Source organism: Phaseolus vulgaris, chromosome 1, assembly GCF_000499845.2.
Source record: "Phaseolus vulgaris cultivar G19833 chromosome 1, P. vulgaris v2.0, whole genome shotgun sequence".
NCBI lineage: Eukaryota > Viridiplantae > Streptophyta > Magnoliopsida > Fabales > Fabaceae > Phaseolus > Phaseolus vulgaris.
Window position 1 is genome coordinate 19,922,598 of NC_023759.2, and position 19,131 is coordinate 19,941,728.

The 19,131-nt window shown below is 41.6% G+C and overlaps 1 protein-coding gene across 1 annotated transcript; it reads right to left on the reverse strand.

Annotated features, from left to right (window-relative positions):
- Window positions 1-406: 406 nt before the first annotated feature.
- Window positions 407-3,371, reverse strand: LOC137815648 (uncharacterized). Its single transcript, XM_068618762.1, has 4 exons — window positions 2,721-3,371; window positions 2,030-2,594; window positions 1,237-1,684; window positions 407-434 (listed from the first exon to the last, which is right to left on the reverse strand). Exons 1-4 carry the CDS (start codon window positions 3,369-3,371, stop codon window positions 407-409), a joined length of 1,692 nt encoding a protein of 563 aa, XP_068474863.1.
- Window positions 3,372-19,131: the final 15,760 nt, after the last annotated feature.

Sequence of the window (19,131 nt, forward strand, 5' to 3'; positions counted from 1 at the left end):
ACGGCATCGCCCCAGGGAGGGAACTCCTTCAGGGACAACCCTCCAAGTGCTACATCTCTTCCTCCCACAATGGTCCAAGAGGAAACAGGCGACGGGGCCGAATCTGCTCTGCCTCCACCATCGGCAGAGGTCTCTGCCGCTACTGCCTCCGTCGCTGCCGCCCCAGACCTTATTGCCATCCCTCCTCCAATTATGCATCTGATGAGGGGCTTCAATGGGGGATCAATGCCAGAAGGCTCCGACAGGAGGGTGGGAATGCCCTTCTACTTGGGAGCCTTCTTGGCCGTGGCCCTCGACTGGCGTGCCCAAGCTAGAAATGCTGCTTTGCACACACGAGCCCTCCAATTAGCATTTAAAGCGTCTTAAAGCGCATTGAATTATGAAATGTTCAGCGCATTTAAGACGTTTAAACTGCTTGGGAGCATTTATAGTACCTTAAACACTCGAAACGGAAACTGTATTAAATAACCTTAATTACCTTGTACCTGACAAAATGGCGTTTCTATTTTGACCTGGCTGCTGTACACGCGGAGGGCCTCACATCACCGTGACTCCATCTGGGGGCATTTCTTCGTGTGAGTCCTCCTACTTGGGAGTGCAACTGCGTAAGGGGTGACTTTTTGGGTGCCAACTCATGCCCCCAAACATCTAGTCACTCACTTTGAGAGCGTATCTGCCTTCCTCTCGTACCCTGCACCTGGCTACCCTGGGCGTGACCCTCCTCATGAGTCGTATCTTTCCCAAGGGCGTCTCTGGGGCGGCAGGGGCACTTCACGAGTCAGGTTGCTCTACACTGGTGCTATTACTATGACCTTGAAGCCACCTTTCTCTTCTCTTTATTACTACCCCGGATTATCGGGATTTGAGGCCTTCCCACGGCGTCGCTCCCTCCATGGTCTTTCCTACCCATGGGTATCGGGGAGCCACACTGTGATTGCCTTGCCTTTGTGAAATTTGACCTTGGCGACGCCCTAGTTGGGCGACGCCTTAACTGGGCGATGCCTTCACCTGGGCGACACCTTACCTTGGCGACGCTTCCTCTTGGCAACGCTGGCACTTGGCGTCTCTTCACCTAGGCGAGGCCTTATGTTGACTTTGACCTTGACTTTGTCAACGCCCGGATATGGGACGGTACACCTTTTGTTGAGTTTGTTTTGGCTTTTCAAATATTTAAGAGATTCATGATCACTATGGATCACAAACTCTTTAGGAAAAAGATAATGTTGCCAAGTATACAAAGCTCTAGCAAGGGCATATAACTCCTTATCATAAGTGGAATAGTTGAGATGACTTCCTTTCAATTTCTCACTAAAGTAAGCTATGGGGTGGCCCTCTTGAAGGAGGACAGCCCTAATGCCTATGTTGGAAGCGTCACACTCTATCTCAAAGGTCTTAGTGAAATTAGGAAGGGCTAATATGGGAGCATTAGTCAATTTTTCTTTTAAAAGCTCAAAAGCGTTTTGTTGTGCTTCTCCCCATTGAAAAACCACATCCTTTTTCACTATGTCATTGAGAGGTGCGACTATTGTACCAAAGTTAGGTACAAAGCGTCTATAGAAAGACGCAAGTCCATGAAAACTTCGGACTTCATTCATGTTTGAAGGTGTAGGCCAATTTTGAATGGCCACCACCTTAGCTTGGTCCACATGGACCCCTTTGCTACTTACAACAAACCCTAGGAATTCTATATGGTCAAGAGCAAACATTCATTTAGCAAGATTAGCATACAATTGTTCCTTCCTAAGGGTTTCTAAAACTTCTCTAACATGCACTCTATGGTCTTTCAAAGATAAGCTATAAATGAGAATATCATCAAAATAAACAACAACAAACTTACCAATGAAAGGTCTCAACACATGATGCATGAGGTGCATGAAAGTGCTTGGTGCATTAGTTAAGCCAAAAGGCATAACTAACCACTCATATAAACCAAAGTTGGTCTTAAAAGCCGTCTTCCATTCATCACCCAGTTTGATACGGATTTGATTGTAGCCGCTTTTAAGATCAATCTTTGAAAAAATTTTGGAACCATGTAATTCATCCAACAAATCATCAAGTCTAGGTATGGGATGCCTATACTTAATTGTAATGTTATTGATAGCCCCACAATCCGAACACATCATCCATGAACCATATTTCTTAGGGACAAGGATGATAGGCATAGCACAAAGGCTCATGCTATCTTGAACCCAACCTTTTTCTATTAAAGCTTCAACTTGTTGGCGAATTTCCTTGGTTTCACTTGGATTGGTCCTATATGCTGGACGATTGGGTAAAGAAGATCCCGGGATTAGATCAATTTGATGCTCAATTCCTCTCAAAGGTGGAAGGCCTTTGGGAGGATCTTGAAAAACATCATTAAACTCCTTTACCAAATCTTCCAAACAATGAGGACTATCAACAAGTGTTTCTAACTTAAGAGGTCTAAGGATAGCTAAGAAAATAGGATTGTGAGACACTATTTCCCTTTGGACCTCATGCCTAGACACAAGAAGTGTAGGCTTAGGAATTTTTTCTTTTTCACTCTCCCTCTTTTTTTTCATGACTATTTGGTCCTCATGGACTTCTCTAGGTGAGAGAGATTTGAGAGTAATCTTGTGACCATGGAAATCAAAAGAAATTTTGTTTGTAAAGCCATCATGTAAAATATTTCGATCAAATTGCCAAGGCCTTCCTAAAAGCACCTGTGTGGCTTCCATGGGCACAACTTCACACAAGACCTCATCTTTGTACTTGCCAATAGAGAAATGGATGAGGACTTGTCTATTCACAACTATTTCACCCACTTCACTAAGCCATTGTAACTTATAGGGCTTGGTTTGAGAGATAGTAGGCAAGCCAAGCTTATCTACCACTCTTGTACTAGCCACATTGGCACAACTACCCCCATCCACTATTAAGGAGCAAATGTTGTTTTGAATAAGACACCTTGTATGGAAAATATTTTCCCTCTGAGTTTCGTCAAAAGGTTGAGAAACTTGGCCAAGTAGTCTTCTCACAACTAACAAATCACCTTCTAGTGGACTCTCACTCTCATCCCCACTTGATTGCCTAGAAAAGGAAACATGTTTAGGAGAATCGAAATCATGTTCACTAACTACAATGCCATCATGCATGTACATACTTCTTTTAGAGGGGAAATTCGCAGCTATATGACCATATCCTAAACATTTAAAGCATTTTTTATTAGACGTTTTTGTTGGGGATTTAGGCCTAGAAGTAGATGGCTTTGATTCCTTGGGTTTGAAAGAAGAATCTTGGGAAGGAAATTTTGAAAAAGACTTTTTGTTCTTCCAAGATTTGGAGTAGTAACCATCATTTGGGGGATTTTTAAAAGAGTTTTTCTTAGCAAGTTGGGCTTCCACCTTCATTGCTAGATGAATTAAAGACCCAAATGATGAATACTCTTGTAATTCCACAATATCTTGGATTTCCTTCCTTAGCCCACTAACAAACCTAGCAATCAAAGCTTCTTCGTCCTCACGTATCTCTAACTTACATAAAAGTGTTTCTAATTCTTTATAATAAGCGTCCACACTTAGCGTGCCTTATTGAAACCGTTGGAGTTTCAACATAAGGTCTTTCCTAAAGTGGGGCGGTACAAATCTAGCGCGCATTTTGAAACTTAAGAGAGTTCCAAGAGTCCACGGGAGGACCCTTGTGAAACATAATGTCCTTTACAAGTCCATGCCACCATTGCATGGCATAATCACAAAATTCTAAAGTAGCTAACTTATACTTATGCTCATCTTGGACCCCATGTAAGTCAAAAATCGGCTCACACTTGGCCTCCCAATCTAGATAGATGTTAGGATCACTATCTCCATTGAAGCTTGGAAGCTTGACCAAAGGAAGTCTAGCTTTAGCCTCTCGATAATAGCCATTGTCACGATGGTCTCTCCCTCTAGGATCATAGCCATGAAAGGAATGAGTTGGCTCCCTTCTTCTTCGCACTTCTTCACGGACAAAGGCATTGGATGAACCCCTAGACGAATGTCTATGTGAATGGTGCGCTGCATGGTGAGCATGAGACGGTCCAGCTTGTTGCATGTCCAGTTTTTGCAACCTTTCCTCCAATCTTCTAATATGGCGTTGAGCTTCCAGTAATTCACCACGAAGAGAAGCTTTAGAAGGTGAATTCTGCTTGCAAGATTCCTCACTAGAATATGGAGCCATTTTATCAAAGAGAAACAGCAAACAAATGTTAGGAAACAAAGTCAGCTAAAAGAGATGGGAACCAAAACCGAAGTGAAGTGGTCACTGAAATTCACTCTCAAAGAAAGAATGCTCTCTGCACCAAGCTTATCTTAAGGCCTTAGTAATCCTCAAGTGAAAAATGCCAAAGCAAGAGCACACAATCTTGAAAGTACTTCACCACAAAACCAAAGAAGAAAGAATGACAAACAAGAAAAGGTATAAGCAAAGAAAGGTAATTGCAAAAGGAATACTATATGTAAGACAAAATCAAAGAGTAATGAATGAAAGACAAGCAAGAAAATAAAGAACTTAATGAAGAAAGAAGGCACACCAAAAGAGTCCTAGAGAAAAGTACTAGAGTAGATTTAAGAAACAAAAAACAAGCTACTGGAAAATATCTTTTTATACAAACTGTGCTGTGTTTACAGATTTAACTGGAATGATTGAAAGCGAACTGGAATATGAAAAATTAACCACACAAACGACAATGTCTCAACTCAATAATGGCACTGGAATGAGTTAAAAACAGTAAGCCAAATGAGAGAAATAAATTTTTCAAAATTGTTGCCAGATTACCGTATTTTTTTCGGCAGAATTGTACACTTTTCGTATTTTATTTATCATTTTTTGTGTACTTGGAATTTTTGAGTACTTCTTTTTGCTATGCTTTTGTAATACTTTGAAGAATATAAATCCAAATTTTCACAAATTTCCAGTGAACCAATTAATTGCAGTAAATTGAAAACAGTAGCACGTTTAAAACAGAGTAACCTATTTAGGAATGAAAAACAGTATGATGAACTAGCAAAGACATAATGGAAATTGTGTATAGGAACTTGTTTAGGTCTAGAATACAATCATGAACTCAAGTCTAAAAATGAAAATGCACAAAGGATCAAGCAATAAACTCAGAAACAGAAAGTAAACCAAAGCAAGAAACAAACAAAGCAATAAAAGTACTACAAGAAGTGATGACAATTATGGAATAAGATGACTAAGACAAAACTTGACATGATTACAAAATTAAAAGACATATCACAAGATATAACAACAAGTGAAAGGAAGCTTAAGGTCAGCTCAAGGAAGGAGAATGCCATTCCAAAAGAGCAGCCAAACTCATATGAACAATGAGTGCCATAATCCTTTTCACAAACACTTGGTGTAACAAAAGAAAAAAAGCAAGGAAACTCAAAATAAAGCCTAAAACAGAATGGTAAACAACTTGAAATAAAGAGCTCTTGAAAATAAAGTGCAACACAACTCAAAAATAAGCAACACAAAACCTAAACTCTAGATACCACATGATGTGAATGCAATAGCAAGAATACATGATTCTTTGACATTCTTAGGAACAACTTGAGTTGGTCATGAATTGGCACTTTAATTAGAATTGGATCAAGGTTCTAATTCAAGAACTCACCAAGACTTTGCACCGACGCAAAGCTCACATGGAAGTCCATGTTTTGCCAAATCGAATCAAACAACAAGAATGGAAGAAAACACAATTGAATACAGCCAATTAAAAGAAACAACCGAACAGAATTGAAAATACAGCTGAAGATACCGAATGGAATTGAAGAACAAGTAAACTAAAACATGAACATGAAGAAGAAACAAAGCTTGAGAATAGAAAACTTAAAGTATGGTCTCTTTCTATGTCAATTAAAGTATTGCAAGGAGATTCTCAAGAAATTTGAAATGGAGAGTTGCAAAGAAGCAAGCACTCCAATGCCATCAAGCTGCTACATGGATGCTGATACTGCTGGAAAGAGTGTAGATCAAACCAAATACAGAGGATTGATTGGCTCTTTGCTTTATATAACAGCTAGTAGGCCGGACATCATGTTTGCGGTGTGTCTATGTGCTAGATATCAAGTAAATCCTAAAGAGTCACACTTCAAAGCTGCAAAAAGAATTCTGAAATATCTCAAAAGAACATCATTTGTTGGGTTATGGTATCCTTCTCACTCTCCAATTCATTTAATTGGTTATTCAGATTCTGACATTGTAGGTTGCAAGCTAGATAGAAAGAGCACAAGTGGCACTTGCCACCTTCTTGGCTCAAGCCTAATCTCATGGCATAGCAAGAAGCAAGCTTGTATTACTCTCTCTAATGCTGAGGCTGAGTATATTGTTGTTGGAAGCTGTTGTGCACATATTTTGTGGCTCAAACAACAAATTGCAGACTTTGGTTGAAGATCAACAAAGTCCCTTTGATGTGTGATAACACAAGTGCCATCAATCTTACCAAAAATCAGATTCAGCACTCAAGGACCAAACATATTGAGATAAGGCATCATTTCATCAGGGATCATGTAAACAATGGGAACTGTGAAGTGAAGTTTGTGGAGATCAAACTGCAGTTAGCTGACATCTTCATGAAACCACTACCAAAAGAGAGGTTTTTCTTCCTAAGAAATGAGTTAGGTATCCTTGATCTTAATAATCTCTCCTAAATCTGTTTTGTTACTGTTAAAGTCTATTTGTGAAGACAAATAGGGGGAGAATAATTTGGTCTTGTGTATCCTTATCTGAAGCTGTTTAACTCTGTTAAACTCTCTGATATAAATCTGTTTTCTACTGCTGCTGATAGAAACAACTGATTGTTTCCAGTAAACAACCGATTGTTTATCAGGATTTATCACTTATGCTTTCAATGTGTGAAAATCTAACCTGCTGCTGTAAGAAGCATTAGATGGTATATATGTTCTTCTTTTGCAGGTACTGCTTTAGATTCAATCAGGTCAAACACAAGCACTAGGGATTTGTCTTCATCAAATAGGGGGAGATTATTGAACGAAGTGGTGTTCAAGATTTGAAGAATCCAAAACCCTTTGAAGGATGTTGAAGGTTGTGCTTGTTGTTGCTGAGTTGTCTTAGATAGGATCTGAGGTAGATTGAGTTTTGTAATCCACTCTTCATTGAATCCAAAGCATAGGCATTCTCAATCTTTTAAAAAGAAAAGTGTTTTTCAAACTAAGTGAAAAACAACCGATTGTTTTATACTTAGGTGTTTTTAGAAAAGGTTGAAAACTATTTTTCAAATGGTTGAGTTGTCAAAACCAAAACAACTGATTGATTCGTGGAAACAACCGATTGTTTGTTTTGGTACCATAACAAAAAAACTGTTTTGTGCTTTGACTAAGCATTAAATGATTTTCTAACTGTTTACGCTCCAGTTATTAATGCTTTGACCAATCCTTAAAGGCAATTAATAGTTTGTTAAGATTTGATAACAAACAACAAACTTTGATATATACAGAAAAACAGATTTGAGATTTTCACTGATTTTGAGTTTTTGAAAAGTTGATATTGCTTAGAGATCGAGATTGATCAAAGAGTGTGAGCTAGGATTTTCTCTTGTATTGATTTCAGATTTGCTTCTGTAACAAGTGTAATCCTTGTATCTGTTGAACGAAACCTTTGTGTGTTTGCTGAGAAGTGTTGTGTGTTCTTGAGGGGATCAAGATCAGCATTCTTAGTGTTGGTGTGTTGGCCAAAAGAAGTGTGTGTCCTGAGGGGATCAAGGTCACTTTCTTGGTTGTGTTATAAGTGATCTAGGGTTGATTGCTTAGTGGAATTCTGATATGATTCCAATAACATGATAGGGATATTCTAAGGACATGTTATGGATTCAACTTGAGTTGGAATATGATTAGGCACTTTTTAGAAATTGGATCAATGTTCTTAACATTCAAGAACTCACCAAAACACAAGTAACCAAGCCAAACTCGCATAGAAACTCATTTTGAACAACAAACCCATGGATAGAAACTCAAGAACACAACATATAGCAATTATACCCATGGAGGACGTGACAAAAACAGCAAGAACAACCAATTTTCACCGATTAAAATTGAATATAAGTGCAGAAAATGAAAGAGGACATCATAAGGAAGAGATTGCACCGATTGAAAGTGAAAACAAACAAGTAGAACAAAAATGGGTAATTTGGAATGAAGGGAAAATGGATGAAGAAGATGAAATGAAATAGGGAGCTTATGTGGTTGGAGTTCTTGGAGATGAACACGACACTTGAAGAATGTAAGGCTCCAAGATGAGTGTAGATGCCGCCACGTGAGGTTCCAAGATGCACTCAAGATGAGACTAGAAGAAGAGAAGACACAAGTCTCTCAATCACTCACCAATTTGGGAGAATTTCTTTAGTCAAAATATCAAATCTGTATTTAGAAGGACTCAAGCCCTCCTTATATAGGAGAAGGACCGGTCATGTAGGTACAAGAGGCTTACAAAAGAAGCTAACTAAAGTTCCCTTGTAACTCTCCCACTTCTAGCGCCTAAAGTGAAAGAGGAAGGGATATCTTCTAGAATTTTCTAAAGTTAATATCTAAAGATGCTTTACACAAGAGGTATCTTTAGGTTTCCCTCTTAGCACCTACCTAAACACTATTTGATATTATTTACAAATTTATACAAAAGAAACTATAAAGAGAGATATTAATTGAAACCCATTCTTGAAAGCTTGTAGTCTTCTTTTGGCTTTAGGCTTGGTCCTCTCTTTATTTTAATTCTTCTTTAACTTTTTAGAAGATTAGAAGGAAGAACTTCAAATGTTTGGGTGACTGACCTCTTCCTCCATTAGTAAAATCCTCTCTTATTTGATCTCTATCATACTCCTCGAGTTGGAGAGAATTCGACCACAAATTCTGAATCCCTGCATATAACAAAGTCAGATTACTTTTACAATTAACAGTTGAATAAGAAAAAGGAAAACATGACTTAGAATTTGTAAGCAATGGGAGTTCAGAAAAGGAGGTCCTATAAACAGACCAAGTTGGAAAAAATTGTTTGGGAATGATGATATTAGGAGGTATGAAAAAATCATCCCTAACATTTTTTAACCAAGATTGTGGTGAAGTAAGAACCTTTGGTAATGAAAAAGATAAGGAAGGAAAACACCTTGGATGTGAAAGGATAAGACCCATGTCAACTTGGCCTTCTTTGTTTTTGTCATTTTTACTTGTGGTAGGTGGGTGAGTTAGGTCTTGTTTTTCCTTGTTTATCTTTAAGGTTTGTTTTTATGGACAAAGAAGAGCTATGTGCCCAAAACCTAAACATTTAAAACATTTTATTTTTGAAGTTTTGGTAGGTGACTTAGGAGATTAGAAGAATTTGTAGAAACTTTTGTCGGAGAAGTGGTTTGTTTGGAAAAATTAGAAGGAGAAATTTGTGCATCCTTCCTAGAAGATTTGTAGAAACCATGAGTATTTTTTAAAGTTGTTTTCAAAAGCTATGATTCCACCTTGATGGCTAGGTGAACCACTTTCTTTAAAGAAGAGTACTCATTTAATTCTACAAAATCTCTAATATCTATTTTTAAACCACGTACAAACCACTTTATCTTTGACTCTTCATTAGCATGCATATTCATTTTAGTCAAAGTTGTTTCAAAATCTTTAAAGTATGCATCTACCGTCCTATGTCCTTGAGGAAGCCTTTGGAACTTCAACAAGTGTTCCTTCCTAGAAGGAGGAACAAACCTCGCGCGCATACATTCTTTCAAATCATTCCAAGAAACCACGGGAGGTCTCTTGCTATATATAATGTCCATTACAATGTCATACCACCATTCTTTGGCATAGTCCAAAATGGATAAAGAAACTATCCCAAGTTTATGGTCATCTTGGACCTTATACACATGAAAAATATGGTCAACCTTAGTTTCCCGATCTAAATACACATTAGGATCACTATCACCACTAAAGCTAGGTACTTTTACAAAAGAAAGTTGAGGCTTTGCTTCTTGGTGATGTCTTTGTTCACGGTTATAGCTCTCTCCATGAGAATGATGGTGATGCCTCCTTCTTCCATAATCTTCACCATGATCGTGAGCATGGGAAGAATCCTTGGAAGAACGTCTAGGAGAATGATGTCTTCCATGGATGGAATGTGAGGATCTTTCATGCTTCAATTTAAGTTTTGTTAATCTTTTCTCCATGTGTTTTACTTCTAAAATTTGAAGCCTTGCCTCCATTTGTCTCAATTCCTCATCTTGTTGTGCAAATATTGTTTTAACTTCTTGTAATTCATCAATGAAGTATGCTTTTGGAGGGGAATGACGTTTAGAAGGTGCTGAACTTGATAAGGTATCCATTGCAAAATCAAAACAGCAAACACAAAAAGAACAAACTAGTGCAAGAAAAACAAGGTTAGAAAATGGAACAAATATAGTGCTGGAACAAAAATTAAAAGACACTCAAATCACTCCAAGAAAGAATACTTCCCTCAACCAATCTTCTCTTGAGGCCTTAGTAACCTCAAATGAAAGATGTCAAAGCAAAAGCACTCTATCTCAAAGCCAAAAGCACCACAAAACTTAATGATGAAGATCAAGCTCAAGAGGACATAGAGGCCAATCAACAAGATCAAGAAGAGGTAGAGGCACAAATGGAGGACGCCCATGGAGGTCAAAGCCCACCTCAAAGGCTTACAAGAAGCATGTTCAAAGCTTTAGGAGCTAGGGGACATTTATTTTCTCTTTTTGTAATTTCTTTGGTTGAAGGTGCTTAGAGGGAAACATTAGAAACCTCTTTTGTTATAGCATCTTTTAGGCTTTAGTTAGGAGCTTTAGGAAGGGGGGTGTATTAGTAGATAGGTGTAAGAGTAGAATAGGAGGTGCCAAAGTGAAGGAAGAGGTCACACCTTCCTCATGCCTTGTAAATAGGCGCCGGTTCTAGTTTGTTTTAGGGGGGAAATTTGAAATTGTTTAGCTTGCATTTTCAGCACCTTAGGCTATAAATAGAGGTTCTTCCTTTGTAAATTTCAGATTTGAATTTTAGAGAAAAGAAACTATACTCAAATTTTGAGTGATCTTTGGAGAGCTTTTGAGCCTTCTTCTCTAGTCTCATTTTGAAGGATCCATGGTGTCCTCAAGTGGCGGCAACACACTCATCTAGGAGCAATCATCCTTCTAGTGGCGTGATCATCCAACCATTCTTCCATCTTCATGAGCACTCTCTTCTCCTTCCTTTCTTCTTTTGTTATTTCCTTGTCTTAGCTTGTTTCCTTGTTGATTTTGGTTCGGCAGTTTCAGCTTATTTTTGTGTTGCTTCGGTTCTTTCATTATGCTTTGCTGTTCTTCATCTTTCTTCTTCATTTTCCAGCTTTTTGTTCGGTTCAATTTAATTTCCAGCATTCAAATTCAGTTTGCTTAGCTTTTGTGCCTTTTTGTTCGGTTCAATTTGACAATAATTGGATCTTCTATATGAGTTTGTGTTTTGGCACTAGTTTTGGTGAGTTCTTGTTCATAAAACCTTGATCCATTTCTCTTAACCAACTCAAGATGATTCCTAAGAATGTCAAGAATCATTCTAATTGTGCTAGTGGAATCACATCATGTGGTATCAAGAGTTTAGGTGTGTTCTTATTTAATTGTTGAGTTGTGTAGCACTTTATTTCAAGAGCTCTTTTAATTTCTTGCAATTTAAGTTTCTGTTTTAGGCTTACTTTGAGTTTACTTGCTGTTTTTTTTTTAGTTCTTTTGCCTATCATATGTTTGAGTATTTTCCTTTTTGAATCATGCCAAGTTTTGTCTTAGTCATGTTATTCCATAATTGTCATTACTTCTAGTAGTACTTTTATTGTTTTTTATTGTTTCTTGCTTTAGTGTCATATAATTTTCTGAATTGATATTGATCCTTTGTGCATTTTCTTTTTAGAATTGAGTTCATACTTGTATTCTAGACCTATACAAGTTCCAATACATCATTTTCCATTATGTCTTTGCTAGTTCATAATTCTGTTTTTTATTCCTATTAGGATTCCTCTGTTTCTGAAAAAAAGTGCTTACTGTTTTTCCTTATTGCAATTGATTTACTCACTGGAAAATTCTGAAATTATGGATTTGTGATATTCAAAGTGTTATAAAAGAGTAGAAAAAATAATCATTCAAAAATTCAAAGTACACAAAAAATGATAAATAAAATAAAAAAAGTGTACAATTCTGCCGAAAAGAATACGGTAATCTGGCAGCGATTTTAAACAATTTATCTCAAATAATTGGCTTACTTTTTTTAATTGATTCCAGTGCCATTATTGAGTTAACATCTTGAAGTTTCTATGGTTTAAATTTCATAATCCAGTTCGCTCTACATCATTCCAGTTAAATCAGTGAATATCAAGCACAGTTTGCATTAATTTTTTTTTTCCAGTAGCTAATTTTTTGTTTTCTTCATCTACTCTAGTGCTTTTTCCTTAAGTATTCTTTTGTATGCCTATTTTTCTTTGAGAGTGACCTATTTTTCTGCCTCAATTCACTTCGGCATTTTTGCTTAAAACACTCACTGTTTTTGCTAATTTTTGTTTTTTAACTTGTTTGCTGTTTTTGTGTGTTTGTTGTTTTTTATTTCCAAAATGGCTGGATTTTTAAGTGATGCATCATACAAGCAGAATTCTCCTTCCAAAGCTTCAATCCTTGGTGAATTACATGAAGCTCAAAGAACCATTAGACGCTTGGAGGAGAAATTGCAAAAGATGGAGGTGCAACAAGCTAGACCATCTCCTTCAATTCATGATGAGCATCATAGACCTTCAACAAGAGCTTCTTCCAATGATTTTGGCCATGAAGATGAGCATAGGAGAAGGAGAACTCCACCCCAAGTCCATGGACAAAGACATCATCACCAAGGGGAAAGAACTCACTACAGCAATGGCTTCTATCATGATGCAAAGTCTAGGCTTCCTTCGGTCAAACTTCCTTGTTTTAATGGCTCTAGTGATCCTAATGTATATTTGGATTGGGAGGCTAAGTGTGAACAAATATTTGAGATCCATGAGATCCAAGATGAGCATAAGCTTAAGCTAGCCACCCTAGAGTTTAGTGATTATGCCATGAAATGGTGGCATGGAATTGTAAGGGACATTATCTATCACAAGGGTCCTCCCGTGGACTCTTGGAACTCTTTAAAGGATCATATGCGCGCTAGGTTTGTGCCCCCACATTTTAGGAAAGACCTCATGTTGAGACTCCAACGGTTTCAACAAGGCACGCTAAATGTGGATGAATATTATAAGGAGCTTGAGACGCTTGTGCTTAAAATTGAATTAGAAGAAAGTGAGGAAGCTATGATTGCTAGGTTTGTGAGTGGTCTAAGGAAGGATATTCAAGACATTGTTGAGTTACAAGAGTATTCATCATTGGGCTCTTTAGTTCATCTTGCAATGAAGGTGGAAGCCCAACTTGCTAAGAAAAACTCTTTCAAAAATGCTTCCAATGATGGATACTACTCCAAGTCTTGGAGAAACAAAAATTCTTTTTCTAAACATCCTTCCAAAGATTCTTCTTTCAAACCCAAGGAAACTAAACCATCTACTTCTAGACCTAAGTCTCCCACTAGAACATCCAATACTAAATGCTTTAAATGTATGGGTTATGGTCATATAGCTGCAAATTGTCCTTCCAAACGAAGTATGTACATGCATGAGGGCATTGTAGTTAGTGAGCATGATTCGGATTCTCCTAAGCATTCATTGCATTCTCATGCATCTAGTGAGGAAGAGAGTGAATGTCCACTTGAAGGGGACTTGTTAGTTGTGAGAAGACTTCTTGGACAAGTTTCACAACCTTTTGATGAAAGTCAAAGGGAAAATATTTTCCATACAAGATGTCTTATTCAAAACAACATTTGTTCCTTGATAGTGGATGGGGGTAGTTGTGCAAATGTGGCTAGTACAAGAGTAGTAGATAAGCTTGGATTGCCTACTATCTCTCATACAAAGCCCTACAAATTACAATGGCTTAGTGAAGTAGGAGAAATAATTGTTAATAAACAAGTCCTGATCCATTTCTCCATTGGCAAATACAAAGATGAGGTATTATGTAATGTTGTTTCCTGGAGTTTTCACCGTTTGTTTGGAGTTCTTTGAGCTGCTGAGTTTGCTGAGGAAGGATGAGGACAACATGCTCCAGTTCAGTTGCGCCATCAACAGACGAAGATGCTGTGTCTATGACGCAAGTGATGGACATGACGAGGACGCTGCAGGAGAACGTGGTTGCATCGTGTTCTGAACAGAAAAGGATGCACGAGGCGCTGGTGGCCTCGCAAGCAAGGAACGAAGAGCTCAACAGGATCAACGAAGAGCTGCGCAAAGCCCTTCAGGAGCGGGAGGAGCGTGCAGCTGGGGACAGATCTGCACTCCCATCCCCACCACGCAGCTTTCCTATGCCATTTTCCCAAGAGATCATGGACTCGGTGGTCCCGGCTAACACTGTGGCAGTGAAAGCGTCTTTCACTGGGGTGGAGGACCCTGAAGCCCATCTCACAGCGTTTCATACTCAGATGATGCTCTCAGGGGGCTTAGATGCGGTGTATTGTAAGGTGTTCATGAGCACTTTGAGCGGAATGGCGTTGGACTGGCATAGGACGAAGAGATGTTCGTGCACGCCTTGAAAAAAGGCGTGTTACCTGGGCCTTCAGTTTTCCAAGATGTTTGTTGAGCAGTACATAGTGAACAAAGCGCCACCTTTGGTGTCTTACGACTTGTTTGATATAAGGCAGTACCAAGGGGAGTCCCTGAAGGATTTCCTGAACAGATTCGGAGCTCGGATAGTTCGTTTGCTAGGAAAGGACGAAGAGATGTTCGTGCACGCCTTCAAAAAGGGCGTGTTACCTGGGCCTTTTAGTGAGTCGCTCATCAGGAGCCACCCCACCACGTTTGCTGAAATCCGGCGACGTGCTGTGGCTCACATCGCCGTCGAGAGCGAGGTCACCGAGAAGAGGGGAAACCTGGCCCCAACTAAATCGCGCGCCCAAGCACGGGTACAACCGCAGAGGGTAATGGAGGCGGCGGCGGGAAAGAGGGATCAAAGGACGCGCCATCCTTACGACCCTAAGAAAAATAAGAGCAAGGGACCAGGGCGCCCCAGGGAGAGTAATCGCCCCCCAAGGTATGAGTTTGTAATGGGTTTGGCTGATTTGATCGCCATCCCAAACATTGCTGCCAGGCTCAAAGTGCCTGAGAAAACGACGGAGAAGATTTTGGGGCCAAAGCCAGACGCATGGTGCGAGTTCCACAAGAGTTTTGGCCACTCTATCAACTCGTGTTTGGCTCTGGGACACCAGCTCGCCGAGCTGGTCAAATGTGGTTTCCTGAAGGATTACTTGCTAGAGAAGCAAGCGGACCAAGCGTCAGGGTCTCAACCGGCGAGCAGCGGAGGGCAACAGCACGAGGTGCCCATTCACGGCGAGATCCACACCATAGCTGGCGGATTCTCCGGCGGGGGGTGCACAGCGTCGCAACGAAAGAGGTACGCGAGGTCGGTAATGTCAGTGGAAATCTTTGAGGATCACTCGCCCGACGTGGACATCACGTTCACTAAGGGGGACCTCAGGGACGTGGTGCCTCACGACAACGACCCTATTGTGATCTCGCTTGTCACGGCGGGAAGGACCGTCCACCGGGTGCTGGTCGACCAAGGAATCTCAGCAGATGTGATATTTTGGCCAACTTTTGAGAAGTTACAACTGTCCCCTGATTAACTAAGACCATATGGGGGCTGCTTGTACGGTTTTGTCGCTGACCAAGTGGAGGTGAGGGGGTATATCGAGCTGAGGACGACCTTCACTGACGGCTTGGCCTCACGAACGGAGAAGATCAGGTATCTTGTTGTAAACGCCCCGTCAGCGTACAACATACTGCTGGGAAGGCCAACGCTCAACAGAACAGGAGCTGTGCCTTCGACAAGGCACATGAAGGTCAAGCTGCCGTCTATGGAGGGCATGATCATCGCTATTTGCTCCGACCAGAAGGAGGCAAAGAAGTGTTACGAAAACAGCCTTAAGAGCAAGAGGTCTGTGTGCCACGTAACCACAACACCTCCCCCTGGCGTGAGGCCGGAGCGCGAACCCTGGCGAGTTTCGGATTCGGCGTTAGAGGTGGTCGGCGAGGGCGATGTGCCGATGGGGAGTGTAGAGGCGAGGCCGGAGAGCGGGAAGGGAGAAAGAAACTGCTCGGAGATTGCCAGAGAAACCGGTATCGCGAGAGCGCTGATCGCCAGCGAAAGGAAACCTCATCCAGTAGAGGAATGGCTCGAGAAGGAGATCAACGGCAAGGTGTTTAAGTTGGGAAGGGCCCTGGATAGCAAGACGCAAGACCAAATCGCCGAGGTAATAAGTAAACACTTGGATGCGTTTGCGTGGGCTGCTTCAGATATGTCGGGAATCGACCTCGATTTCTTGTGCCATCGTTTGGCAATGGACCACCAAGTCAGGCCCATCCGCCAAAGAAGAAGAAAGTTCAATGAGGAGAAGAGATAGGCGATCAAAGAAGAGACACAGAAACTCCTTGCAGCAGGCCACATCAGGGAAATCCAATATCCAGAATGGCTCGCTAATGTTGTCCTGGTCAAGAAGAGCAGCGGAAAATGGCGGATGTGCGTTGACTTTACAGACCTGAACAAGGCCTGCCCGAAGGACTCTTACCCTTTGCCAAGCATAGACGCCCTGGTAGACAGTGCATCAGGGTGCAAGCTGCTCAGTTTTTTGGATGCCTTCTCGGGGTACAACCAAATCAAAATGCACCCCATGGAAGAAGAGAAGACTGCTTTCATGACGGAAAGGTCATGTTATTGCTACAGGGTAATGCCCTTCGGGTTGAAGAATGCAGGGGCCACATACCAAAGGCTGATGGACAAGGTGCTCGCACCCATGCTCGGAAGGAATGTGCAGGCATACATCGACGACATGGTCGTGACATCCCTGGAGAAAGACAAGCACGTCACAGACTTGGAAGAGTTGTTCATCACGATAGCCAGGTATAAGCTAAAACTGAATCCTGAAAAGTGCGTTTTTGGTGTAGAAGCAGGGAAATTTCTGGGGTTTCTCCTGTCAGAGAGGGGAATTGAGCCTAACCCCGAGAAGTGCGCCGCCATTTTGGCAATGAGGAGCTCCGCCAATGTGAAGGAAGTGCAGCAACTCACGGGGCGGATGACCGCCCTGTCCCGATTAGTATCGGCAAGCGGAGAGAAGGGCCACCCATACTTCCAATGTTTGAAAAGGAACAACAGGTTTGTTTGGACAAAGGAGTGTGAGGAGGCCTTCGTAAAGCTCAAGGAATATTTGGCGAGCCCTCCAGTTCTGTGCAAGCCCCAACTCATAACACCGCTCAGGCTGTACTTTGCCATAACTGAGAGAGGGCGATGAGCGCAGTGCTAGTGCAAGATCAGGATCAGATCCAAAGGCCTATATATTTCGTTAGCAAGGTGCTGCAAGGCCCGAAGGTAAGATACCAGGCACTAGAAAAGGCATTATTGGCGGTTGTATTCACGGTGAGGAGATTGCGCCATTACTTCCAGAGCTTCACGGTACTGGTAATGACTGATCTGCCAATCCAGAAGGTTTTGAAGAAGCCCGATGTGGCTGGAAGGATGGTGAAGTGGGCAGTTGAGCTTTCGGAGTTCGACATCAGATATGAACCCCGGGGATCGATCAAAGGGCAAGTTTTCGCCGATTTCGTGGTCGAGTTATCCTTTGAGGTGGCACAGAACGCCGAGGGTGACTTTCGCTGGGTACTCTCAGTTGATGGGTCATCCAACTAGCTGGGCAGCAGGGCTGGGGTCATTTTGGAAGGGCCCAACGGAGTGTTGATAGAGGAATCATTGAGGTTTGCTTTCAAAGCAAGCAACAACCAAGCAGAGTATGAGGCTTTGATCGCCGGAATCCTGCTGGCTAAGGAAATGGGGGCGAGAGTGCTGAAGGCCAAGAGCGATTCGCTGTTGGTCACCGAACAAGCGACAAGCGAGTTCCAAGCCAAGGACCCACAAATGGCAGCCTACTTGGAGTACGTGCAAGAGCTAAGGAGATCTTTCACTTCATTTGAAGTGGTGCACGTGCCAAAAGAGCAGAATGCCCGAGCTGACTTGCTAGCCAAGCTCGCCAATTCGGGCAAGGGGGGCAGGCAGAGGACTGTCATTCAAGAAACTTTGAAAGCGCCTCGAGCATTTGTGGCAGACCACCAAGTTCTCCATGTTTGTAGATCAATGGGAAGACCGGCGAGAAGTCATAGATCCCTAACGTAGGAAACTTTGAGGGTGCCGAGGGTCAGGTTTACCCTTATTGACGGCGAGCTATACAGGTTTGGATTTACACACCCTCTTCTTGTATGTATACACGGAGAGAAGTGCACGAGGATTATGGTTGAGCTCCATGAGGGAATTTGTGGGAGCCACATTGGAGGTCGATCGCTGGTGACAGGGACTATCCGTGCATGCTATTACTGGCCCACGATGAGAGAAGATTGCAAGAGATACGCCCAGCGTTGCAAGCAATGCCAGCAGCACGCTGATTGGCACAAGGCAACCCCAGAAGAGCTGAAGTCAATTTACAGCCCCTGGCCGTTTCATACTTGGGGAATTGACATTCTGGGACCCTTCCCACTGGCGGTCAGGCAGATGAAGTACTTGGTAGTGGCGATTGAATACTTCACCAAGTGGATCGAAGCGGAGCCAGTGGCCCAAATCACCGCACACAAGATCGACAACTTTGTATGGAAGAACATAGTGTGCTGGTTTGGTGTGCCTAAACGCCTGGTGTCAGACAATGGGACTCATTTGCAAGTCACCTCTTGAAAAAGCTGTGCGAAGAGGTGGGAATACAACAGGTGTTTGCATCCGTCGAGCACCCACAGACGAATGGCCAAGTGGAGTCTGCCAATCGGGTGTTGCTGAGAGGTTTAAAGAGAAGATTAGAAAAAGCTAAGGGATCGTGGGCTGAAGAGGTACCCCGCATAGTTTGGGCATACCATACCACTGAGCAGTCAGGAACCCACGAGACCCCGTTTAGTTTGGTTTATGGATGTCATGCGATGATTCTAGTCGAAATCCAGGAAAGCTCGCCGAGATTCCAGAACTTTGTGGCGGAAGACTCGAACGAAGAAAGAAGAGTGAATCTGGATTTGCTGGATGAGGTCAGGGAGGAG

Excerpts from the sequence above, each read along its gene's own strand:
- LOC137815648 (XM_068618762.1), bottom strand. The coding sequence starts at position 3,371 with ATGAAGGTGGAAGCCCAACTTGCTAAGAAAAACTCTTTTAAAAATCCC. Across the intron at positions 1,685-2,029 it reads TTTGTTGGATGAATTACATG|AATTCCTAGGGTTTGTTGTA; the intron begins GTTCCAAAATTT and ends TTGACCATATAG. Across the intron at positions 435-1,236 it reads TATGCCCTTGCTAGAGCTTT|GTACTATAAATGCTCCCAAG; the intron begins GTATACTTGGCA and ends CGAGTGTTTAAG.